Consider the following 21,324-nt stretch of genomic DNA (forward strand, 5'->3'; position numbering starts at 1 on the left):
TTTACCCCCACCTCTATCTCTGCTGCAGCACCTGTACCCTGGGACATTAAACTGCCAGGTGCACGTTCCTATCGCACATTCCTATCCACACTGAGAGTTCATCTGCCTAAAGCCCCGTCCCACTTTCACAACCTAATTGGCGACCTCTGCCTCTTGACTCCAACTCACAGCATGGTCTCCATGAGGTCGTAGGAGGTCTTCATAACTCTTCCTCGTGCCCGTGAGTGCTCGTGGCCTCAAGTAGGTTGCGGCGTTTTTTCCAGGCTGATAAAAAATGTCCAGGAGTTTAAAAAAAAGGTCGGCATGGAAAAAATGGACACTTTTTACTCGAAGATAGGTTGTAGGTAGGTCGTGATGACAGTCGTAGGTCGGTAACTGGCCCGAGAAAAAAAATGCTAACATAACATCATTTTATCATGTGATCATTTTCCACTCGTAGCTAGTCGTAGTTGGTCTTAGGTGTGAAAGACTCAGGTCGAGAGGGGTCATAGGAGGTCGTAGACATAGTCATAGGAGGTCTTTTACTTTGGCGAGTCAACACGACCCTGACATTTTTTTCAACTCATCTAGGGTCTTCTAAACTCATGGATTAGGTTGTCCAAGTGGGACAGGCCCTTTACTTGTTAGGCCTCTCGCATTAAAATAAATGCAATTCAATCCCTTCCTTGCTCTCGACCGTGCTGCTACCTATTCTCTCCACTCAACTTACTTTCATCACCCTCCATACTGACTTCTAGCCACAACCTGCCTTTGTGCTACATTGGAATCTGCCCCTCTTGCTGGTCTAGTTTAAACCCACCTGTGCAGCATCTGCCTGGCAGGATATTATTGCCCCTATGGTTCGGGTGCAGCCCATCACTCTTGTACAGGTCACCTCTGATCCAGAAGATGTCCCAATGGTCCAAAAATCTGAATCCCTGCCCCCTTCACGGTCTTGAGTCTTTTAGTTTAGTTTAGAGATACAGAGTGGAAACAGGCCCTTCTGCCCACAGAGTCTGCACCAACCAGTGATCCCCATATATTAATGCTATCCTACACATACTAGGGACAATTTTACATTTATACCAAGCTGATAACCTACAAACCTCTACATCTTTGGAGTGTGGGAGGAAATTGAAGATCTCGGAGAAAACCCACTCGGGTCTTGGGGAGAACATGCAAACTCCATACAGTCAGTATGTGGTCAGGATTGGACCCGGGTCTCTGGCGCTATAAGGCAGTCGCTCCACCGCTACGCCACCATGCCATCAGCAAGGATATTCAGAAACCAGCTTATTTCTCACTGTTATCGGACTATTGAATGATCCTCTCATACGTAAAGGTGTTGTTCTAATCTCCCACCCTAACCCTTTGCACTATGCATAATTATCACTGCATTTACTCTGTGGCAGTAATGCAATAACACTGCAACACTATATTCTGCACTGGTATTTTTCTCCTTGTGCCTACTTTTTAAGCAGTGGCTTTATTGTATCCATGCAATTTGATTTAACTAGATAGCATGCAAATGTTTTCATTATATCTTGGCATACGTCTCAAAAATATATCAACACCAAAACTAACAATGTAATGTGGGCAAGCTGTTTAAAAGCTCCATCTTGCGATGCCAGTGTGAGCTTGTCTAGGTTTGTGGAGGTCAGAAATGTTCAAAATGGACTGAGTTTAAATGATTCTGGGTTAATGGGTATTAACCCAACCCATGTGCCATTGAAGGAATCATGTGATTCTCAAGCCACAGAGAGAAACTGAAAGATTTTTGTGTCTGTTGTAATGCTTTTATCATTTGGCTAACCAAATACTGGTGTCTCAACCAATATACTTTTGCTGCGATTACCTTGGGGGGCGAACTGATGATGAGCAGCAGAAGAAGGGCAAATGGTTCTATGGCCTGCATGCATGAAAACATTGTGAGTCAAGCTGAGTCATAGAGACATACTGGATGGTAATAGGCCCTTTCGCCCATCACGACCATGTCGACCAAGATCTACGCCAACTCTCGGACACCTCCTCCTACTTATCCTTGGACCATGACCCCACATACGAGCACCAGGCCATTATCTCAAGCACCATCACTGGCTTCATCGCTTCCGGCTCCCTGCCCTCCCAAGCCTCCAACCTCATCGTTTCCCAGCCCCACACGGCCTGATTTTACCTTCTCCCCAAAATCCCCAAACCTGACTGTCCTGGCAGACCCATTGTTTCTGCTTGTTCATGTCCCACTGAACTTATTTCCACATGCCTCGACTCCATCCTATTTCCCCCCCCCCCCTCCGGTCAAATCCTACCCTACCTATGTCCAAGGTACCTCACACGCTCTTCGTCTCCTTCATGACTTCAGTTTTCCAGGTCCCCATTCCCTCATCTTCACCATGGATGTCCAATCACTCTAAACCTCCATCCCCCACCAGGAGGGTCTTAAAGCCCTCCGTTTCTTCCTCGACCGCAGAACCAACCAATCCCCGTCTATTAATACTCTCCTCCACCTAGCGGAGCTGGTCCTTACAATCAATAACTTTTCCTTTGACTCCTCCCATTTCCTCCAAATCCAAGGCGTAACTATGGGCACACGCATGGGCCCAAGCTATGCCTGCCTCTTTGTGGGGTGCGTCGAACAATCCTTTTTCGAGTCGTACCGTGGCCCTATGCCCGAACTCTATCTCCGCTACATTGATGGCTGCATTGGTGCTGCATCCTGCATCCATGCAGAACTCACTGACTTCATCCATTTCACCACTAACTTCCATCCGGCACTCAAATTCACCTGGACCATTTCCGACATCTCCCTATCGTTTCCAGACCTCACTATCTCCATTGCAGGTAACAGACTACTGACCGACGTCTACTACAAGCCCACTGACTCCCATGGCTCTGGACTACACTTCTTCCCACACTGCTTCCCCTACTCCCAATTCCTCCGTCTACGCCGCATCTACACCCAGAATGAGGTGTTCCAGATCAGGGCATCGGAGTTGTCCTCATTATTTAGGGAAAGGGGGGTTCACCTCTTCTATTATAGATGAGGCTCTCACCAGGGTCTCATCTATATCCCGTAGCTCCACTCTCACTCCCCATCCCCCACTCGTAACAAGGACAGAGTTCGCCTTGTCCTCACCTTCCACCCTACCAGCCGTCGCATGCAACATATAATCATCTGCCATTTTCGCCACCTCCAACGGGATCCCACTACTGGCCACATCTTCCCATCTCCTCCCCTTTCGGCTTTCCGCAGAGACCACTCCTACCGTAACTCCTTGGTCACTTCGTCCCTTCCCACCCAAACCCCTCCTCTGGTACTTTCCCTTGCAATCGCAGGAAATGCTACACTTGTCGCTTCACCTCCCCTCTTGACTCCATCCAAGGACCCAAGCAGTCTTTCCAGGTGATGCAGAGGTTCACCTGCATCTCCTCCAACCTCATCTATTGCATCCGCTGTTCCACGTGTCAACTTCTCTACATCGGTGAGACCAAGCGTAGGCTTGGCGATCGCTTCACCCAACACCTCCACTCGGTTCGCATTAACCAATCTGATCTCCCGGTGGCTCAGCACTTCAACTCCCCCTCCCATTCCGAATCCGACCTCTCTGTCCTGGGCCTCCGCCATTGCCAGTGTGAGTCCCACCGTAAATTGGAGGAGCAGCACCTCATATTTCGCTTGGGCAGTTTACACCCCAGCGGTATGAACATTGACTTCTCCAATTTCAGGTAGTCCTTACTTTGTCCCTCCTTCCCAGCTCTCCCACAAGCCTACTGTCTCTGCCTCTTCCATTCTTTTTCCCGCCGCCCCGATGTAGATCCGAAGAAGGGTGTCGACCCCGAAATGTCGCCTATTCCTTCTCTCCATAGAAGCTGCCTCACCCGCTGAGTTTCTCCAGCATTTTTGTCTACCTAAGATCTATGCTAGACTCATTTGCCGACATTTAATCCAAATCCCGCTAAACATTTCCTATCTGTTTAGCTGCCCAAATGTCTTTCAATATTATTATAATATCTGCCATATCCGCTTCCTCTGGCAGCTCGTTCCATGTATGCACCATGAATCTCCAACCCTGGAGAAAAAAACTATGCGCATTCACCCTATCTATGCCCCTCATGATTTTATACGTCACTATATGGTCACCCCCCGATCTCCTATACTCAACAAAGTGCCCAGCTGCCCAAACTTTCCCAATAGCTTAGTTCCTCAAGCTGGGTTCAGTAAATATTGGAGTTAACACAACATAGAATACATTAAGTTGAATGTAGTTGAGCTTTGTTCATTGTCACGTGTACCGAGGTACAGTGAAAAGCTTTTATTGCATGCTAACTAGTCAGCAGAAAGACAATACATGAATACAATCGAGCCATCCACAGTGTACAGACACATAGAAACATAGAAAATAGGTGAAGGAGGAGGCCATTCGGCTGATCGGCCCCAAACAATAACCCGTGCCTGCGTTCTCCCCATATCCCATGATTCCACTAGCCCCTAGAGCTCTATCTAACTCTCTCTTAAATCCATCCAGTGACTTGGCCTCCACTGCCCTCTGTGGCAGGGAATTCCACAAATTCACTGGTTGAAAACGTTTTTTCTCACCTCGGTCTTAAATGGCCTCCCCTTTATTCTAAGACTGTGGCCCCTGGTTCTGGACTCGCCCAACATTGGGAAAATATTTCCTGCATCTAGCTTGTCCAGTCCTTTTATAATTTTATATGTTTCTATAAGAATCCCCCTCATCCTTCTAAACTCCAGTGAATACAAACCTAGTCTTTCCAATCTTTCCTCATATGACAGTCCCGCCATCCCAGGGATCAATCTCGTGAGCCTATGCTGCACTGCCTCAATCACAAGGATGTCCTTCCTCAAATTAGGAGACCAAAACTTTGATAAGGGGAATAACATGAATAACATTTAGTGCAAGATAAAGCCAGTAAAGTCCAACCTAAGAGAGTCCAATATCTCCAATGAGGTAGATAGGAGTTCAGCACTGCTCTCTTGTCATGGTAAGTTGGTTCAGTTGTCAGATCACAGCTGGGAAGAAACTGTTCCAGAATATGGATTTTAAAAAAAAATTTGGATTTATCTGGAAGATAGTCACAGGAATGTCTCCAAGCCATCTGTCGGATGTATGTTTAACTGGATATTGTAAAGTCATTGTTTCTACTTTTGTTTGAAGGTTGAACTTGGAAATGACTACAGAGGCAAAACATGTGGACTTTGTGGAGATTTCAATGGCCACCCTCGGCTAAATGAGTTCACCCAGGGAGGTAGGTGCTTGACTTAATTTGTCCTTGAGATGAAGATAATCTGTTATTTCACAATGGTTAAAAAAAGTTTGTAAAAGTAATGACCAAGAATTATCTGTTTGAACGGTTCAGTTTTCTGAGAGTCAGACATCAAATGTTCACTGCATTACAGTTAACTTACTTCAACTTTTATGATTTGTACCACTATCAGTAATATAGGACTTCCTATTGTTGCAATACTGAAGTACATTCACAATTGTCCATAAGTAGTGCTAGAAAAGCTTACACAAATATTTCTAATGTTCTGGTCAGCTGTTATTCCGAACCAGACTACAACATGTGAGCACAGTTGCAATTTTATTTGTGTCACTTTGTATGAATTACTGGTCAACATCTGCAGAATTTTTGACACGTTTTCAATTATCATCATCATCATATATCCTTACATGTAATGAAACTATCATTGTTTTTAGGGAAGAAAATTTCAGTCTACAAGTTTGCCAATAAATATCAATTGGATGATCCTTCAGAAATGTGTGAACTCATGAACCAACCAAGAATAAAAGATGATCTTACTGAATATGTGAGTATATTAAATGAGATATTTGAACATATAATCTGGACCAGGCAAGGATGCTTAGGCAGCACGGTGGCATAGAGGAAGGGCTACTGCCTTACAGCGCCAGAGACCCGAGTTCGATCCTGACTAAAGGTCCTTGTGTAGGAGGTGAACTGCAGATGCTGGTTTACACTGAAGAGCGACACAAAATGCTGGAGTAACTCAGCGGGACATGCAGCATCTCTTGCTAGAAGGACTGCGTGATGTTTTGGGTCGAGACCCTTATTCTCCGCGATCTGCATGTGTTTTCCCCAAGACCTTCGGTTTCCTTCCACACTCCAAAGATGTACAAGTTTGTAGGTTAATTGGCTTGGTATAAATGTAAAATTGTTCCTAGTGCGTATAGGGTAGGGTTAATGTGCAGGGATCGCTGGTCGGTATGGACTCGGTGGGACGAAGGGCTGTTTCCGCACTGTATCTCTAAACTAACCTAAACTAACATCCTGACTTTCATACTCAACATCCTAACCGATGAAGGTCGATCATAAGTATTCTTTACAACTCCATCCACTTATGTTGCCCTTTGAGCGAGCAATGGATTTGCACACCAAGATCCTTTGTCCCTTAAGTAGATTTAACTGAACTAAACTTAATGAACAATGTGTTGTGTGCACTGAGCATGTCGTCTAGACGATTTGAACATTATATGGACTGAGCGTATAGGCTATGTAATTTATTTGGCCTGCACATCATGTGAACTGCAGGTGTACATTAATTTGGGTAATGAATAAGTTTGATGGATAGCAAAAATATTATGTGGTTTGCCATTCTTAGATAGTATGAGAATTTAAGAGAAGTTAATGAGATATTAAGTAGTATTTTTCAAGTTAAGTGTTGATATCAACCTTTTGCCTGGCAATTCAAATTGTCCAGATGATTATCTTGTTTGCCCATATTCCAATGACAATGTCACAGCAAAAATACTCATAAATCTTTTATTTCTGGTAGTACAAAGTCATATAATATGAATATTTTAAAAGTCAACTCCTGTGGTTTAACTGTGATTTTAATATTTTTCATGTTCAAGAGGAACTGCAGATGCTGGGAAATCGAAGGTAGATAAAAAAAAAGCTGGAGAAACTCAGCGGGTGCGGCAGCATCTATGGAGCGAAGGAAATAGGCAACGTTTCGGGCCGAAACGTTGCCTATTTCCTTCGCTCCATAGATGCTGCCGCACCCGCTGAGTTTCTCCAGCATTTTTGTCTACCTTTAATATTATTCATGCTATGCAGTGGTTTATTATCAAGAACATAGAGTTCTAAAATGCTTTGTACATTTATGGAAAAGCATGACTGTCCGTGACAGTTTTGATGAAACAATTGATGCATGTCCCATGTACATTTTATGACACTTTATTGTTCGGTAAGCACCATCCAATAGTTGCAACGTGGTTAAATTTCATCCGTCCCCTGCTGTTGAGGACGGATCCTCTGTGTCCCTCAATGCCCTTCTCCCAGATAGAACAACATCCATGTCTGGCCTGATAGGAAATGGATTCCATTTGATCAGAAAAGTAAAAATTGCATTGCACAGCATAAACTAGTGCTTTATTTGACCAAAACATAAACTGCTGGAGCAAGGTCCTCATCTTTCACCCCACCAGCCTCCATACCTGACACATCATTTCCCCACATTTCACCCATTGTACACAATCAGTCTAAAGAAGTGACCCGGCCCAAAACATTACCTGCCCATTCCCTCCACAGATGCTGCCTGACCAGCTGAATCCCTTGGGCAAATATACTGTTGATACTGTGTAATGCAGTTTTTACTTTTCTGATCAAATGGAATCCATTTCCTATCAGACCACAAAATCTAGTCAGACTAATTAAATACATTTATCTAATCTAACAAAAATGAATTATGGTAGGCAAAATAAAGGACAAGCCTTGTAAGTCTTATGAATTTGTGAAGTTAAAGTAAGGGAAAGTGTCGGCCTATTGGGAACCACAGTAGAACCAGAATATCGAGTCAGAAGATGCAAGTGGGGTTCCAAATAAATATTTTGTGTAAGTTTAAGTTAGAGATACAACGCAAAAACAGGCCCTTCGGCCCACCGAGTCCAGACCGACCAGCGATCCCCGCACATCAACACTATCCTTCCCACCATTGGAAAGCTAATGACAAATACCGATTGACATTTATTCCGAGCCAATTAGCCTATAAACCTGTACTTCTTTGGAGTGTGGGCGGAAAACGAAGATCTCGGAGAAAACCCACGCAGTCACAGGGAGAAGGTACAAACTCCATAGAGACCGCACTCGCAGTCGGGTTCGAACCCGGGTCTCTGACGCTGTAAGCGCTGTAAAGTATCAACTCTACTGCTGCTCCACCATGCTGTCCATAATTACTCTTCTCATAATTACTTACAAACTTACCCTCTCCAGTTCTTGCCCACTGACATGTTAATCATTTTCCCATATTGCTCCATCAGATTAGGTCGAGCACTATCTCATCCTTTGCAGGACTGTGAACATACTAGCTCATGGAGCTTTGGTAGAATGTAATTTAAAAATTCCACCCCATCTCATGCTTTCACTCTCAGGTGATCCCCTACTGCTATATCCCAATTGCTATTATGCCTCTCTGCGATGTGTGGAAACATAGCTTTATCATCCAATATGCCATTTAGAAGCAGGAAGGATATGTTGGAATTGTGTGAAACTTTAATTGGGGCACATCCAGGGAAATGTGCACAGGTAATTGGAATGTTAGGAAATCCTGATGTAATGAAATAAGATAAGGGTTAATACTTCTGTCTGTTTTCCCCTTACCTAAACTTGTGCAATATTAATTCCTGGACAGAGCACTGTCTCACCATGAGGAAAGTTACCTGTATTAGTAGGTTTACAAACATGACAAAATGTGGGAGACAAACGCTTTCATCACAAGAGAGCACGCATGATTCATATTACACATGGCTACACCATCAACAATTGTACAACACGAGCAGTCCTTGCTAATCCAATAGAACATGAAATGTAGGACAGTGCAGCACAGAAACTGGCTCTCCGGCCCACAGTGTCTGTGCCGAACATGATGCCAGGTTAAACAAATCTCCACTATGTCTCCATACTGTATACCTCCATTCCCTACATATCCACATGTCTATCTAAAAGCCTTCCCAAATGCCGCTATCATATCTGCCTCCACTATCACCGGCGGCAATGCATCCCACCCACCATTCTCTGTGTTAAAGGAACTTGCCCTGCACATCTCCTTTAAACTTTCCCCACCTGACCTTAAAGCTAAGGCCTCCAGTACCACCCTAGGAAATAGGTTCTGGCTGTGTACCCTGTCCATGCTTCTTAAAATCTTGTAAACTTCTGTGAGGTGTCCCCTCATCCTCTGACTTTCCAGAGAAAACAATCCAAATGCAATTAATTTTGTTTCGATCATTTCCTCTTCCACATTTAACATTATCATGAAAATATGACCCTACTTATTTTCAGGTATCTGATTGCTCCGGCATGCTCAATAAAGTGGCACCTCTTTGTAAATTGCCCAAGAAGAATTATGTTACAGAGTGTCAGCGTGATATGTACAAGTGCGGACCCAAAGGCAACTCAAGGTGCAGCTGTCAGACTTTGTCAGAATACGCCCGGCAATGTTCCAGGCTGCTAGAGCCAGTGTGCAACTGGAGAAATATCTCATTCTGCCGTAAGTATGATGCCTATTGTCGTCACAATTTTGTGATGACATTTCCAGATAGCTTATCATCCACACAAATGGTGGTGGGTGTCTGGAACAAACTGCCAGAGGAGGTAGTTGAGGCAGGGACTATCCCAATGTTTAAGAAGCAGTTGGACAGGTACATAGATGGGACAAGTTTGGAGGGATATGGACCAAATGCTAGTAGTGGGACAAGTGTAGCTGGGACATGTGGGCAAGTTGGGCCTGTATCACTCTATCAGTCCATGCCTATATGACTCTATTTCTATTTGCACGCACACTCCTTTATACTTGAGACAAACAAACTCAGCGGGCCAAGCAGCTATTTTGGGAGAGGAAGCATCAGCATTCGGGCCGACACTGCATCAGGACTAAAGTTGGGAGATAAGATGTGTGGTATAAACAGGAGAGGGGGAGGTGAGACAGAGGACAGCGAGTGATGGGCTGAGGAGAGGAGAGCAATGAGGGCAGGGGGAAACAGGTGGGGGGGGGGGGGGGGTTGAGAGACATAGGTAGGTGAGAGATGGGTGATAGAACGAAAGATAGGCAGATGGACACTAACGCGGTCTTTAAGGAGCTCCACCGGGACACAATTCCCACTGGTGGTAGTCAATAGGGACACCATCAGTTTCCCTGAATTCACTAGCAATAAGGATAAGTGTGAAATTCATGGAAGAGCTTAGAAGAGATAATTGGGAATTAGATTAATGGAATGGGTGCGAGGAGAGTTAAAGGTGTGTTGGAGTGTTAAATGTAGTGAGGTCACAAATAGAATGCTTTTCCCAGTGATAACTGAATCCTCTTTTATTTCAGCTCCCATACTTTGTCCAGGAAATCAAGTCTACCAGGAATGCGGATCTCCCTGCTTGTCGACTTGCTCCAATCCACAGACCACGTGCGACAGTTATGGCACATACGGCTGCTTCTGCCCCGCAGGTAAGCACACTGACCTCGCTGCTAGTTAGGATTCAGAGCTAGCTTATTCATAGCGCACAGTGAGAGAATGGTGGAAGAGTGTTATTCTGGCTTGAGTCTCATGCTAGTGGAGTTCCGCAGCGATATGTTCTGCGACCTCTGTTCTTTGTGATATCTATCAATGACTTGGATGTAAATGTTGATGGGTTGGCTAGTAATTTTGTATATGACTCCAAATTGGTGGATATGTGGACAATGAGGAAGGCTGTCAGAGGATATACATGAGATAGACCAGTTACAGATGTGGGTGAGGATATTGTAGATAGAGTTTAATCTGAGAAAGCTGGATGCATTTTACTTTGGCAGGAATGTAAGGGAAAAGTGTACAATTAATGGCGTCCCTTAGGTGCATTGATACATTGAGAGATCTTGGTGTCCAAGTCCATAGCTCCCTGAACGTGGTAGCTCGGGTGGATGAAGTGGTAAAGGAGTTTGGTCTGGTTGCATTGATCAGCCTGGGCATTAAGTAAAAGAATCAGGAAGTCACGTTGCAAATTCATAAAATGATGGTTGGGTGCATTTGGAGTATTGTGTGCATTTCTGGTCGCACCATTGCAGGAAGGGTGTGAAGTCTTGGGGGAAAGTGCAGAAGTGGTTTACCAGACTGCTGCCTGGATTAGAGGGTTTTAGTTATAAGAAGAGGTTGGACAAACTTGGATTGTTTTCTCCGGAGCATCAGTGACTGAGGGGAGACCCATTAGCAGTATACAAAATTATGATTGACATAGATAGAGTAGAGAATCAAAACCTTTTTTCCCAGGGTGGAAATGTCAAAGACTAATGGACATAGCTTTATGATCAGAGGGTGGAAATTTAAAGGAAATGTGCGGAGCAAGATTTTTATACAGAGAGCGGTGGATGCCTGGAACGCGTTCGACAATAGACGATAGGTGCAGGAGTAGGCCATTCGGCCCTTCGAGCCAGCACCGCCATTCAATGTGATCATGTCTGATCATCCCCAATCAGTACCCATTCCTGCCTTCTCCCCATATCCCCAGACTCCGCTATCTTTCAGAGCTCTCTCTTGAAAATATTCAGAGAACTGGCCTCCACCGCCCTCTGAGGCAGAGAATTCCACAGACTCATAACTCTGTGTGAAAACATTTTTCCTCATCTCCGTTCTAAATGGCTCACCCCTTATTCTTAATCCGTGGCCCCTGTTTCTGGACTCCGCCAACATCGGGAACATGTTTCCTGCTTCTAGCGTGTCCAAACCTTTAATAATCTTGTATGTTTCAAGAAGATTCCCTCTGCCCATTGCCTGGGTTGGTGGTGTAAGCAGATATGATAGTAGCTTTTAAGAGGCTTTTTGAGTGGCACATGGATATGCTGGAAATGGATTCTGTGCTGGCAGAGGAGATTAGTTTAACTTGGCATCTTGTTTGGCACAGATATTATGGGCCGTGGGGCTTGTTGCTGTGCCATTCGGTTCTTTGATCTATGTTCAATGGGTTGAGATTCATGTGATATGTTTTATGCAAATGGGAATAAATATTTGCTTAATTCAGTGTGAACAGTGCAATAGTACATTACCTGAAGCCTCAGTTATTGAAGATTTAGATCAATGTGTTTCTGGCTAGTAAGGAATATTCAGTAGAAGTAAAAGTAAGATCAATAGTTTAGTTTATTGTCTCATGTACTGAGGTACAATAGTAAACAGGGCAAACATTTTTTCCATGCCTGGAGTTATATTTCATTCAAAGAAAGAAAGAAAGGACCATCATTTCCGAACCAGGATATTGCTGCATTGGTTACTCAGGGCAGCAGGTATCTTCAGTTCCTTCCCCTGTGTTCTTTTCTTCATGATAGGTGCTGGAATTGGGGCTGTTGACCGATGATTACATGGGATCAGCTTTAGAATCTAAGCAGTTTGTGTGCTCAAACAGAAGAAGATCGAAGGTTAGCTTCATGAGGAATAAGTTGGAGTATTGCGTGCAGTTGTGGTCGCCCCATTGCAGGCAGGATGGGGAGAATTTGGAGAAGGTTCACCGGATGCTGCCTGGATTAGAGTGTTTCAGCTATCTGGAGAGGCTGGATAGAATTGGATTGTTTCCTCTGGAACTTAGGAGGTTGAGGGGAGAATTGACTTAAGTGTATACATTTATGAGAGGCATAGATAGGGTAGACAGTCAGAACTTTTTTCCTGGGGTGGAAAAGTCTAAAACTAGAGGGCTTAGCTAAAAGGTAAGGAGGGGGGAAATATAATGGATATGTGCATGGCATTTTTTTTACACAGAGGGTAGGGGGGGGTCTGGATTTCATTGCCAGGTGTGGTGTTGGAGGCATATAAGATAATGGCGTGTAAGAAACTTTTTTGATAGGCACATGGATTTGTAAGGAATGGAGGGAAATGGATCATTTGCGGGCAGATGAGATCAGTTCAGCTAGACGACTTGTTCGGCACAAACGTTGTGGGCTGAAGGACTCGTTCGTCTGCTATACTTTTCTATGTTCCAACGGCTGGCACAAGGACACCTTTCCATTTCTCTCCATGCCAACTCAGTTTACAACCTAGTGATATGAATATTGACTTCTCTGGGCAGGTTACAAGCCAGCGGTATGAATATTGATTTCTTGAACTTCAAGTAACCCCTGCATCCCCTCTCTCTCCGTTCCTCCCCCACCCAAGATTTTGTACTAGTTTCACAGCCAGCTTGTTAAGTCTTATTGTCTAACTCGTTTTCACCTAGGCCACAGTGAACAGTGGCCTGTCTCCTTTATCAGCGTTACTTTTTAGCATATCTTTCATTCATTTGTTCTGTATCTCTCTCTATCACCTTCTATATCTCTCGTTTCTCTTACCCCAGACTCTCTGTCTGAAGAAGGGTTCAACCCAAAATGTCACCTATTCCTTTTCTCCAGAGATGCTGTCTGACCCGCTGAGTTACTCCAGCTTTTTGTGTCTATCTTATGTATAAACAGTTGCTGGGATATGCACTTGGAGAGCTGTGACCTACAGGGTTATAGGGCTGGGAGATGGGAAGCTGGTCGCTTGATAAATCATTGGAGGTCGATTTCCTTTAGTGTTGTAAACAATCTTTGATTCTAGTCACTGTATTGGCAAGGACTATTAGGAATGGCCAATACATACATGAAAAATCCATCTCAAGGCCTCATTGATCAGGCTTCTGCATTTACTGATACTGGCACAGCACCAATCTGATATAATCCAAATAATAGGACTGTCTGTACTAACAGAATTGATTTTTGCTTTGTTGGGCCTTACTCTGATGAAATGCCCAGCATTCTCCCTCAACTAATTAGTTTAGTTTAGAGATACAGCACGGACACAGGCCCTTCGGCCCACCGAGCCAGCGCCGGCCAACGATCCCCGCACATTAACACTATCCTACACAGACTAGGGACAATTTACATTTATACCAAGCCAATTAACCTACAAACCTGTCTTTGGAGTGTGGGAGGAAACCGAAGATCTTTGTACGTTATCCCTGTCACGGGGAGAACGTACAAAGTCCATCCAGACGGAACCCGTAGTTGGGATCGAACCCGGGTCTTCAGTGTACTCTAAAACCCTTCAAGTTATGCAGCTGTAAGGCAACAACTCAACCGCTGCACCACCGTGCCTCCAGAAAAATAAATAAAGAGCCTGGTTGTCTCATTGTTACCTGTGTAATCATGTTCAAAGTGACTGCTTGGGTTCACTCTGTAAGTGCCAAAGCACAGAACAATAACTCTCTGCCAGTACACGCACTGCGGATTTGTGAAATGTGACCGTCGACTAACTGGCCCTTTGATCTGTTTCTCACAGGGACTGTTCTTGATGATATTACTGCCAAAAACAGATGTGTTCGGCTGAGTCACTGTCCCTGCACTCTAAATGGACAAGTCTTCGCTCCCGGAGGTTCTGTTAATTCACCGTGCAAAACCTGGTAAAAAAAAACTTGGAAAATAATTGGCACTTTCTCTTCATCATATTCTTGGATTAAGGAGGGCTTTTTTTTAATAACATAAATGGAACAGAGGTCTGCATCAGTTCATCGACCCTTTTTCTGCTATTGGCGACAGCTTGGTCTTAATAAATACATTCTCCACTAGTTCCAGACACTTGCCTTACATCATATGATTAAGATAAGATTGAGATAAGTTTTGTGAATCTGTGGAATTCTCTGCCACAGAAGGCAGTGGAGGCCAATTCACAGAATCTATTCAAGGGATAGTTAGATTTTGCTCTTCGGGCTTACGAAATCAAGGGATATGGGGAGAAAGCAGGAACGGGGTACTGATTCTGGATGATCAGCCATGATCATATTGAATGGCGGTGCTGGCTCGCAGGGCTGAATGGTCTACTCCTACACCTATTTTCTATGTTTCTATACTCTAAAACCCTTCAAGTTATGCAGCTGTCATTGGCCAATTATGGCTTAAACTTGGAAGGAATGTAATGCACATTAACCAAGAATTGTCCATGACATTTTCTGTGGATAATTGGAAGGAAAGTAAAACCCCTTTATTGTCTTTATTCTGCTTGCATTGTTTTATCCTTGCGTAGGTGATGTGTTTTTATTGGTTGCACTTCCTCTGGAGAACAGCGTGGTGCAGCAGGTAGAACTGCTGCCTCACAGTACCAGAGGGCCATGCTGATTATTTAAAGTAATGAGGTATTTCATCCTGACCCTGGGTGCTGTCTGTGTGGAGTTTGCATGTTCTCCCTGTGACCACGTGAGTTTTCTAAGGCTGCTCCAGTTTTCTCTCACATCCCAAAGATGTACGGGTTTGTGGATCAATTGGCCTCCCGACATGTGGGAGGGTGTGGAGTGTGAATGAGGAAGTGGGATAAAGATAGAATTAGTGTGAAAGGGGGATCGGTCAATGTGGATGATGGGCAGAAGGAGCTTTTTCCATGTTGTATCTCAGAAACCAAACACAACCGTGGGCGGCACAGTGGCGCAGCAGTAGAGTTGCTGCCTTAAGGGCCTGTCCCACTTTCACGACCTAATTCACGACCTCTGCCGAGTTTGCCCTTGACTCGTACTAACAGCATGGTCGTCACGAGGTCGTAGGAGGTCGTAGGTAGGTCGTAGCAGGTCGAGATGCTAGTCGTAGGTACTCGTGGCATCAAGTAGGTCGGGGCGTTTTTCTAGCATGATGAAAAATGTCCATGAGTAAAAAAGGTTGTCACTTAAGTCGTGAAAGTGGGACAGGCCCTTTACAGTGCTTGCATCGCCGGAGACCCGGGTACATTCCCAACTATGGGTGCTGTCTGTACGGCGTTTGTACGTTCTCCCCGTGGCCACATGGGTTTTCTCCAAGATCTTCGGTTTCCTCCCAAACTCCTAAAAAATTAATCCTCCAAATATTCTCCAATACCATCTCCGGTGGGGGGGGATGACCACTGGCGATTCCTGTACTGCCAATGGTTTTCATCTCAGTATCTAGTACCTCAAGAGATACTTGGGAATGTTAATCCTATAACAGACACAAAAAGCTGGAGTAACTCAGCGGGTCAGACAGCATCTCTGGAGAAAAGGAATAAGTGGAGATCAGTCTGATGAAGGGTCTCGACCCAAAACATGACCAGAGATGTTGTATGGCCCGTTGAGTTGCGCCAGATTTTTGTGTCTATCTTCAGTTTAAACCAGCATCTGTAGTTTCTTCCTGCACAAAGTTAATCCTATATCGGCCGACCTACCTGTGAGTCAAGCCAAAACACAGACAGGAATGTACTGCACAATTAATCATATTTGTCACATAATGAAACTGCTCATGTGAATATTAAACAAATGTTACCATTGTCTGTACAGCAAATGCAACATGGGGAAATGGAACTGCATCAATCTACCTTGTCCAGGCCGATGTTCTATTGAAGGGGGCTCATTTGTGACCACATTTGATTTCAGACAATACAGATTCCATGGAGTCTGCACTTACCTCCTTGTCAAAGTAAGATTTTACTATTTTAAGCCAAATCTTTTTAAACTATCATGAGATTAGAAAATAAATGTGCAATTCAGATTTGGTTGAAAAAAGGTATTTGTGTATTTTTGAGTGTGTATTGTTCTCCGATCAATGCTCTAGAGCTTTCGTTTCTACTCCACTGCACAACCTCAACCTCGCAGTAATGACTAGTTATTGCCTTTCTGTTTCGCAGAGTCGTAAAATGCCCGGTGGTGGCACAATCGAAGCAGTTTTTGAGAAATTGGGTGTTAGATATTCAGAAACCCAGCTGACAAAGATAATCTACGCCACAAACCAGGTGACGATGAAGCAATGGGTTTTTCAGCACTATTTCATTTTGAACAAAATTCGTCGGGGGGGGGGGGGGGTCAGTCAAAGTCAGCATGGGCTTATGAAGGGCAAATCATGCTTGACAAATCTTCTGAATTTTTTTTAGGATGTAACAGGTAGAATGGATAAGGGAGAGTCAGTGGATGTGGTGTATATGGACTTTCAAAAAGCCTTTGACAAAGTCCCACACAAGAGATTAGTGTGCAAAATTAGTGCACATGGGTGAGGGATTTGACAAGGGTAGAGAACAGGCTGGCAGACAGGAAGCAAAGGAATTAACAAGTCCTTTTCAGAATGTCAAGCAGTGACTAGTGGGGTGCTGCAAGGCTCGATGCTGGGACCCCAGTTATTTACAATATATATTAACGATTTGGACGAGGGAATTAAATGTAAAGGGAATTAAGTTTGCGGATGACACAAAGCTGGGTGGCAGTGTGAGCTGTGTGAGTTATAAGGTTCGGTGACTGGGAGATGCAGTATAATGCGGATGATTATGAGGTTATCCACTTTGGTGGCAAGAACAGGAAGGCAGATTATTATCTGAATGGTGTCAGATTAGGAAAAGGGAAGGTGCAACGAAACCTGGGTGCCCTTGTAGATCAGTCACTGAAAGTAAGCATGCAGGCAGTGAAGAAAGCTAATGGCATGTCAGCCTTCATTGCGAGAGGATTTGAGTATAGGAGCAAGGAGGTCCTACTGCAGTTGTACAGAGCCCTGGTGAGACCGCACCTGGAGTATTGTGTGCAATTTTGGTCTCCTAATTTGAGGAAGGACATTCTTGCTATTGAGGGAATGCAGCGCAGGTTCACCAGATTAATTCCCAGGATGGTGGCGCTGACATATGATGCTTGAATTCACTGGAATTTAGGATGAAAGGAGATCTTATTGAAACATATAAAATTCTTAAAGGATTGGACAGGCTAGATGCAGGATAATTCTTCGCGATGTTGGGGGAGTCCAGAACCTGGGGTCACAGGTTAAGAGTAAGGGACAGGCCATTTAAGACTGAGATGAGGAAAAACTTTTTCACCCAGAGAGTTGTGAATCTGTGGCATTCTCTGCCACAGAAGGCAGTGGAGGTCAATTCACTGGATATTTTTAAGAGAGAGTTAGATGTAGCTCTTAGGGCTAAAGGAATCAAGGGATATGGGGGAAAAAGCAAAGGTATTGATGGTAGATGTTCAGCCATGATCATATTGAATGGCTCGAAGGGCCTATTTTTCTATGTTTTTTTCTATGTTTCTATGCCACTCTCTCTCCCCCTCCCTCTCTTCCCCCTCCCTCTTTTCCCCCAAAACAGCCCAACCTACCTGGTCTCTTTGATAATTCAAACCTTCCAGACCTGGCCACATGCCTGATTATTTTTATATGCTTTTGTCTTTTTCTTAATCTGGTGGATTTATGTACGGGCGAAGTGTGCAGTGCAAAGGTGCAGTGAACCAGAGTCACGGGGAAACTCAGACCATTGTATTTTCAAGGCGCAGCTGATCATGGACATCCATACACTCTCGGCCAGACACTGAAGACCAAAATGAGTAGGAGGTCAGATGCGGGTGAACTAACGTTCCGCTCTGCCACTGGTCGCATCCAGCACATCACCCGCTCGTATTGCAGTCACCTCCAAAGTGATGACAGCACCAGTCACATCCTCCCAGCCCCACCCCTCTCCACCTTCTGCAGAGACTGCTCCCTCTACAACTCCTTAGCTGTCATCTCTTCCCACCCAAGCCACCTCCTCCCCACTTCCTTTCCCCTGCAACCGCAAGAGATGTAACACCTGTCCCTATACCTCCATCCAGAAACCCCAGCAATCCTTCCAGGTGAGACAGCCATTTGTGTGCACCTCTTCAGAGTGGCTTCCTGTACATCGGCAGGAACAAGCGTAGACTGGATCTCCTGGTTGCTAACCATTTTAACTCTCCCCATTTCCATACTGACCTTTCCGTCTTGAGCCTCCTCTCTTGCCAGAGTGAGGACATGCAAAGTGGAGGAACAGACCTTCATATTCAATTTGGTCAGCTCGCAACCCAAGGGTATGGACATTGAATTCTCCAATTTTGGGTAAATACAGAACCCTGCTCCTCTCCATTCTTCTCCCACATCCCTCCTCCCCTGCCACCCCCTGTGCACCACCTGGACTTTTCAATCATTTAATCTCATTTTTCATCTCTGGCCTATCAATACCCCCCCTCATACTGTAAACCTTTGGCCTGCCAGGCTTTGTCTTATCCATGCTCTCATCCTGCTTTCATCCCTATCCACATTCTCTGGAGATGCTGCCTGATCTGAGTTACTCCAGCACTTTGTGCCTTTTTTTGGGTCGTTACATGTTCAATCCGGGCAATATATCACTTCAAGATTGGTTGACATTTCACTTGAGGTTGATTGCTTTATTTTGTTTACGCAGAAAAAGATCGTAATTTGCCAGAAAGGCATAGTGGAAGTTGACAACGAAGTCAAGCAGCTACCGTATCGAGATGGTAAAGAAAACATTGTTGTCGTCTCAATTCTGATTGAGCCTGTGATTGGCTTTGGTGGCGGAAGTTGTTATTTCCCCTTCCCCACATGACTTTCATCTGCTAATCAACCGTTCCCCTGCTGGATCCATCTATCACTTACCTAATCTTGCCCCCACCCCTCTCCCCCCACCTCTTTATACTGGCCATCTCCTCTCTTCTCTTCCAGTGTAGATGAAGGGTCCCAACCCAAGGCGTCAACTGTCCATTTCCCTCCACAGATGCTTCCTGACCCACTGAGTTTACCCGGCAACTCTTACTTCCTTCATCCTGGTTCTCTACAACCTCCCTGATCATATTATTTTTGTTTTGGATTAAGTCTAAGGACTAAGAAAATCTCTCACGACATGCATCTTGAGCATGTCGTGAGATAGTCATGAATTTTCTCTCATGAACTAGTTTAGTTTAGTTTATTATCACGTGGTACAGTGAAAAGCCTTTGTTGCGAACTAACCAGTCAACGGAAAGACAATACATGATTACAATTGAACCATTTACAATGTAAATATATATGATAAATGGAATACCATGAATAGCGTTTCGTGCAAGATAAAACCAGTAAAGTCCGATCAAAGATAGTCCGAGGGTCTCCAATGAGTTGGAGGACTGTATTTCAGGACTGCTCCCTAATTGTGGTAGGATGGTTCAGTTCAAACTAGATTTTACCAATGACCAAGGTAAGACCCTCCACCTTATTATGAAATTGGTTGTTGACCTTTTAAACAAGGCTTTCCGGCGCCTTTCTCCACTGACATGGACTGTTAGTGTCTGGTATCCACATTGGCACTAGCAGTGCTAGTTTAGGCCCATGACTGCTTCTGATGACCTCATTGAGAGTTACACCTTGGAGAGCTTCTGCCAATGTGCTTGTAAGTTTGTGTCCTTCTCTGAATTTGTGTATTTTATTCATCTTTTGGTTTCAAGAACTGGGTATCACTGGCAAAGCCAGCATTTATTGTCCATCCCTCATTGTCCCTGCTGGCTAGGTCATTTCCACACAAATATGTCACAAATCCTGCGTATTCACAGATATTCATAATTGTAAGCAATCCCAAAAGTTGGGCGAGAATGAATTTACGTGCAATAGTTTGCAGCAACACTTGGGTTAGCCATGAAGCACAACCCTTCTGAGATATATAACCCAGGCTGCAATTCTTGCTGGGTGCTCCAACTGATGCCATGGGCACTTAAAGAGGAGGAGCCCTTTGTTGTCTGTTCACCTCTCACCATTAAAGCTAGCAGTTGCTTTGAACAGAAGGAATGGGTGGCATTTCAGGTTGACGCCCTTCTTTAGACCCTGAAGAAGGGTCTCGACCTGAAACGTCATCCATTCCTTCTCTCCAGAGATGATGCCCGTCCCACTCAGATACTGCAGCATTTTGTATCTATCTTCTGTGTAAACCAGGAAAACTAGGGTGGGGAGGGACGGAAAGAGATGAAATTTGATACTTTATGTGATCAATTATTTTGCGTTGCTGGTATAGAGCATACCTTGCAGGAATTTGATCGTAATTATCTGATTAGATACTCCAGGTCGGTCTCAGGGATGCAGCTTCTCAAAATGCTCCATTCAGTGGCTGCTCTAATTAAAAGCTACTTTACCACTTGTAATTAGGCGTTAAGTGGGAGTTTGGAAGTTGTTAAGAGAGGGGAGGGGACTCTACTGCAACCTTGTCAGAGCTGCTTCAGTTGTGGAGCTACTGGGAGAGGATAGGCTTCACAGAAGGTGCCATAGAGCATTGAAACAGGTCCTTTGTCCCTCCACTACTTTGACTATCAAGTACCCATTATATGAATCTCATTTAATTCTGACATTCCCCTCAACACGGCCCCCGCCTCCCCCCCCCCCCCTCCCCCACCAACATTACTACCCGTCCACTACATGCCAGCGTCAATATACACTGACCAATCAACCTGTAAACCTTGTATAGGAAAGAACTGTAGATGCCGGGTACACTCAGAATGGTGAAGTAGCTCAATGGGTCAGGCAACATCTCTTTACTATGGATGTTCAGTTGCTCTACACCTCCATCCCCCACAAGGAAGGCCTTAAAATCCTCCGTTTCATCCTTG

General features: G+C 44.6%; 1 protein-coding gene across 1 annotated transcript in view; it reads left to right on the top strand.

The window, feature by feature from the left end:
• Positions 1–21,324, top strand: part of LOC116984420 (mucin-6-like) — a 152,895-nt gene that overhangs the window by 20,231 nt on the left and 111,340 nt on the right. Inside the window, exons 5-11 of the mRNA XM_033038572.1 lie at positions 5,697–5,806; positions 9,295–9,502; positions 10,328–10,450; positions 14,259–14,379; positions 16,252–16,390; positions 16,599–16,703; positions 19,143–19,215. Coding sequence (XP_032894463.1) covers positions 5,697–5,806; positions 9,295–9,502; positions 10,328–10,450; positions 14,259–14,379; positions 16,252–16,390; positions 16,599–16,703; positions 19,143–19,215 — 879 coding nt within the window. The remainder of the gene's footprint in view (positions 1–5,696; positions 5,807–9,294; positions 9,503–10,327; positions 10,451–14,258; positions 14,380–16,251; positions 16,391–16,598; positions 16,704–19,142; positions 19,216–21,324) is intronic.

This window comes from Amblyraja radiata, chromosome 20 (genome assembly GCF_010909765.2).
Source record: "Amblyraja radiata isolate CabotCenter1 chromosome 20, sAmbRad1.1.pri, whole genome shotgun sequence".
NCBI classification, from domain to species: domain Eukaryota; kingdom Metazoa; phylum Chordata; class Chondrichthyes; order Rajiformes; family Rajidae; genus Amblyraja; species Amblyraja radiata.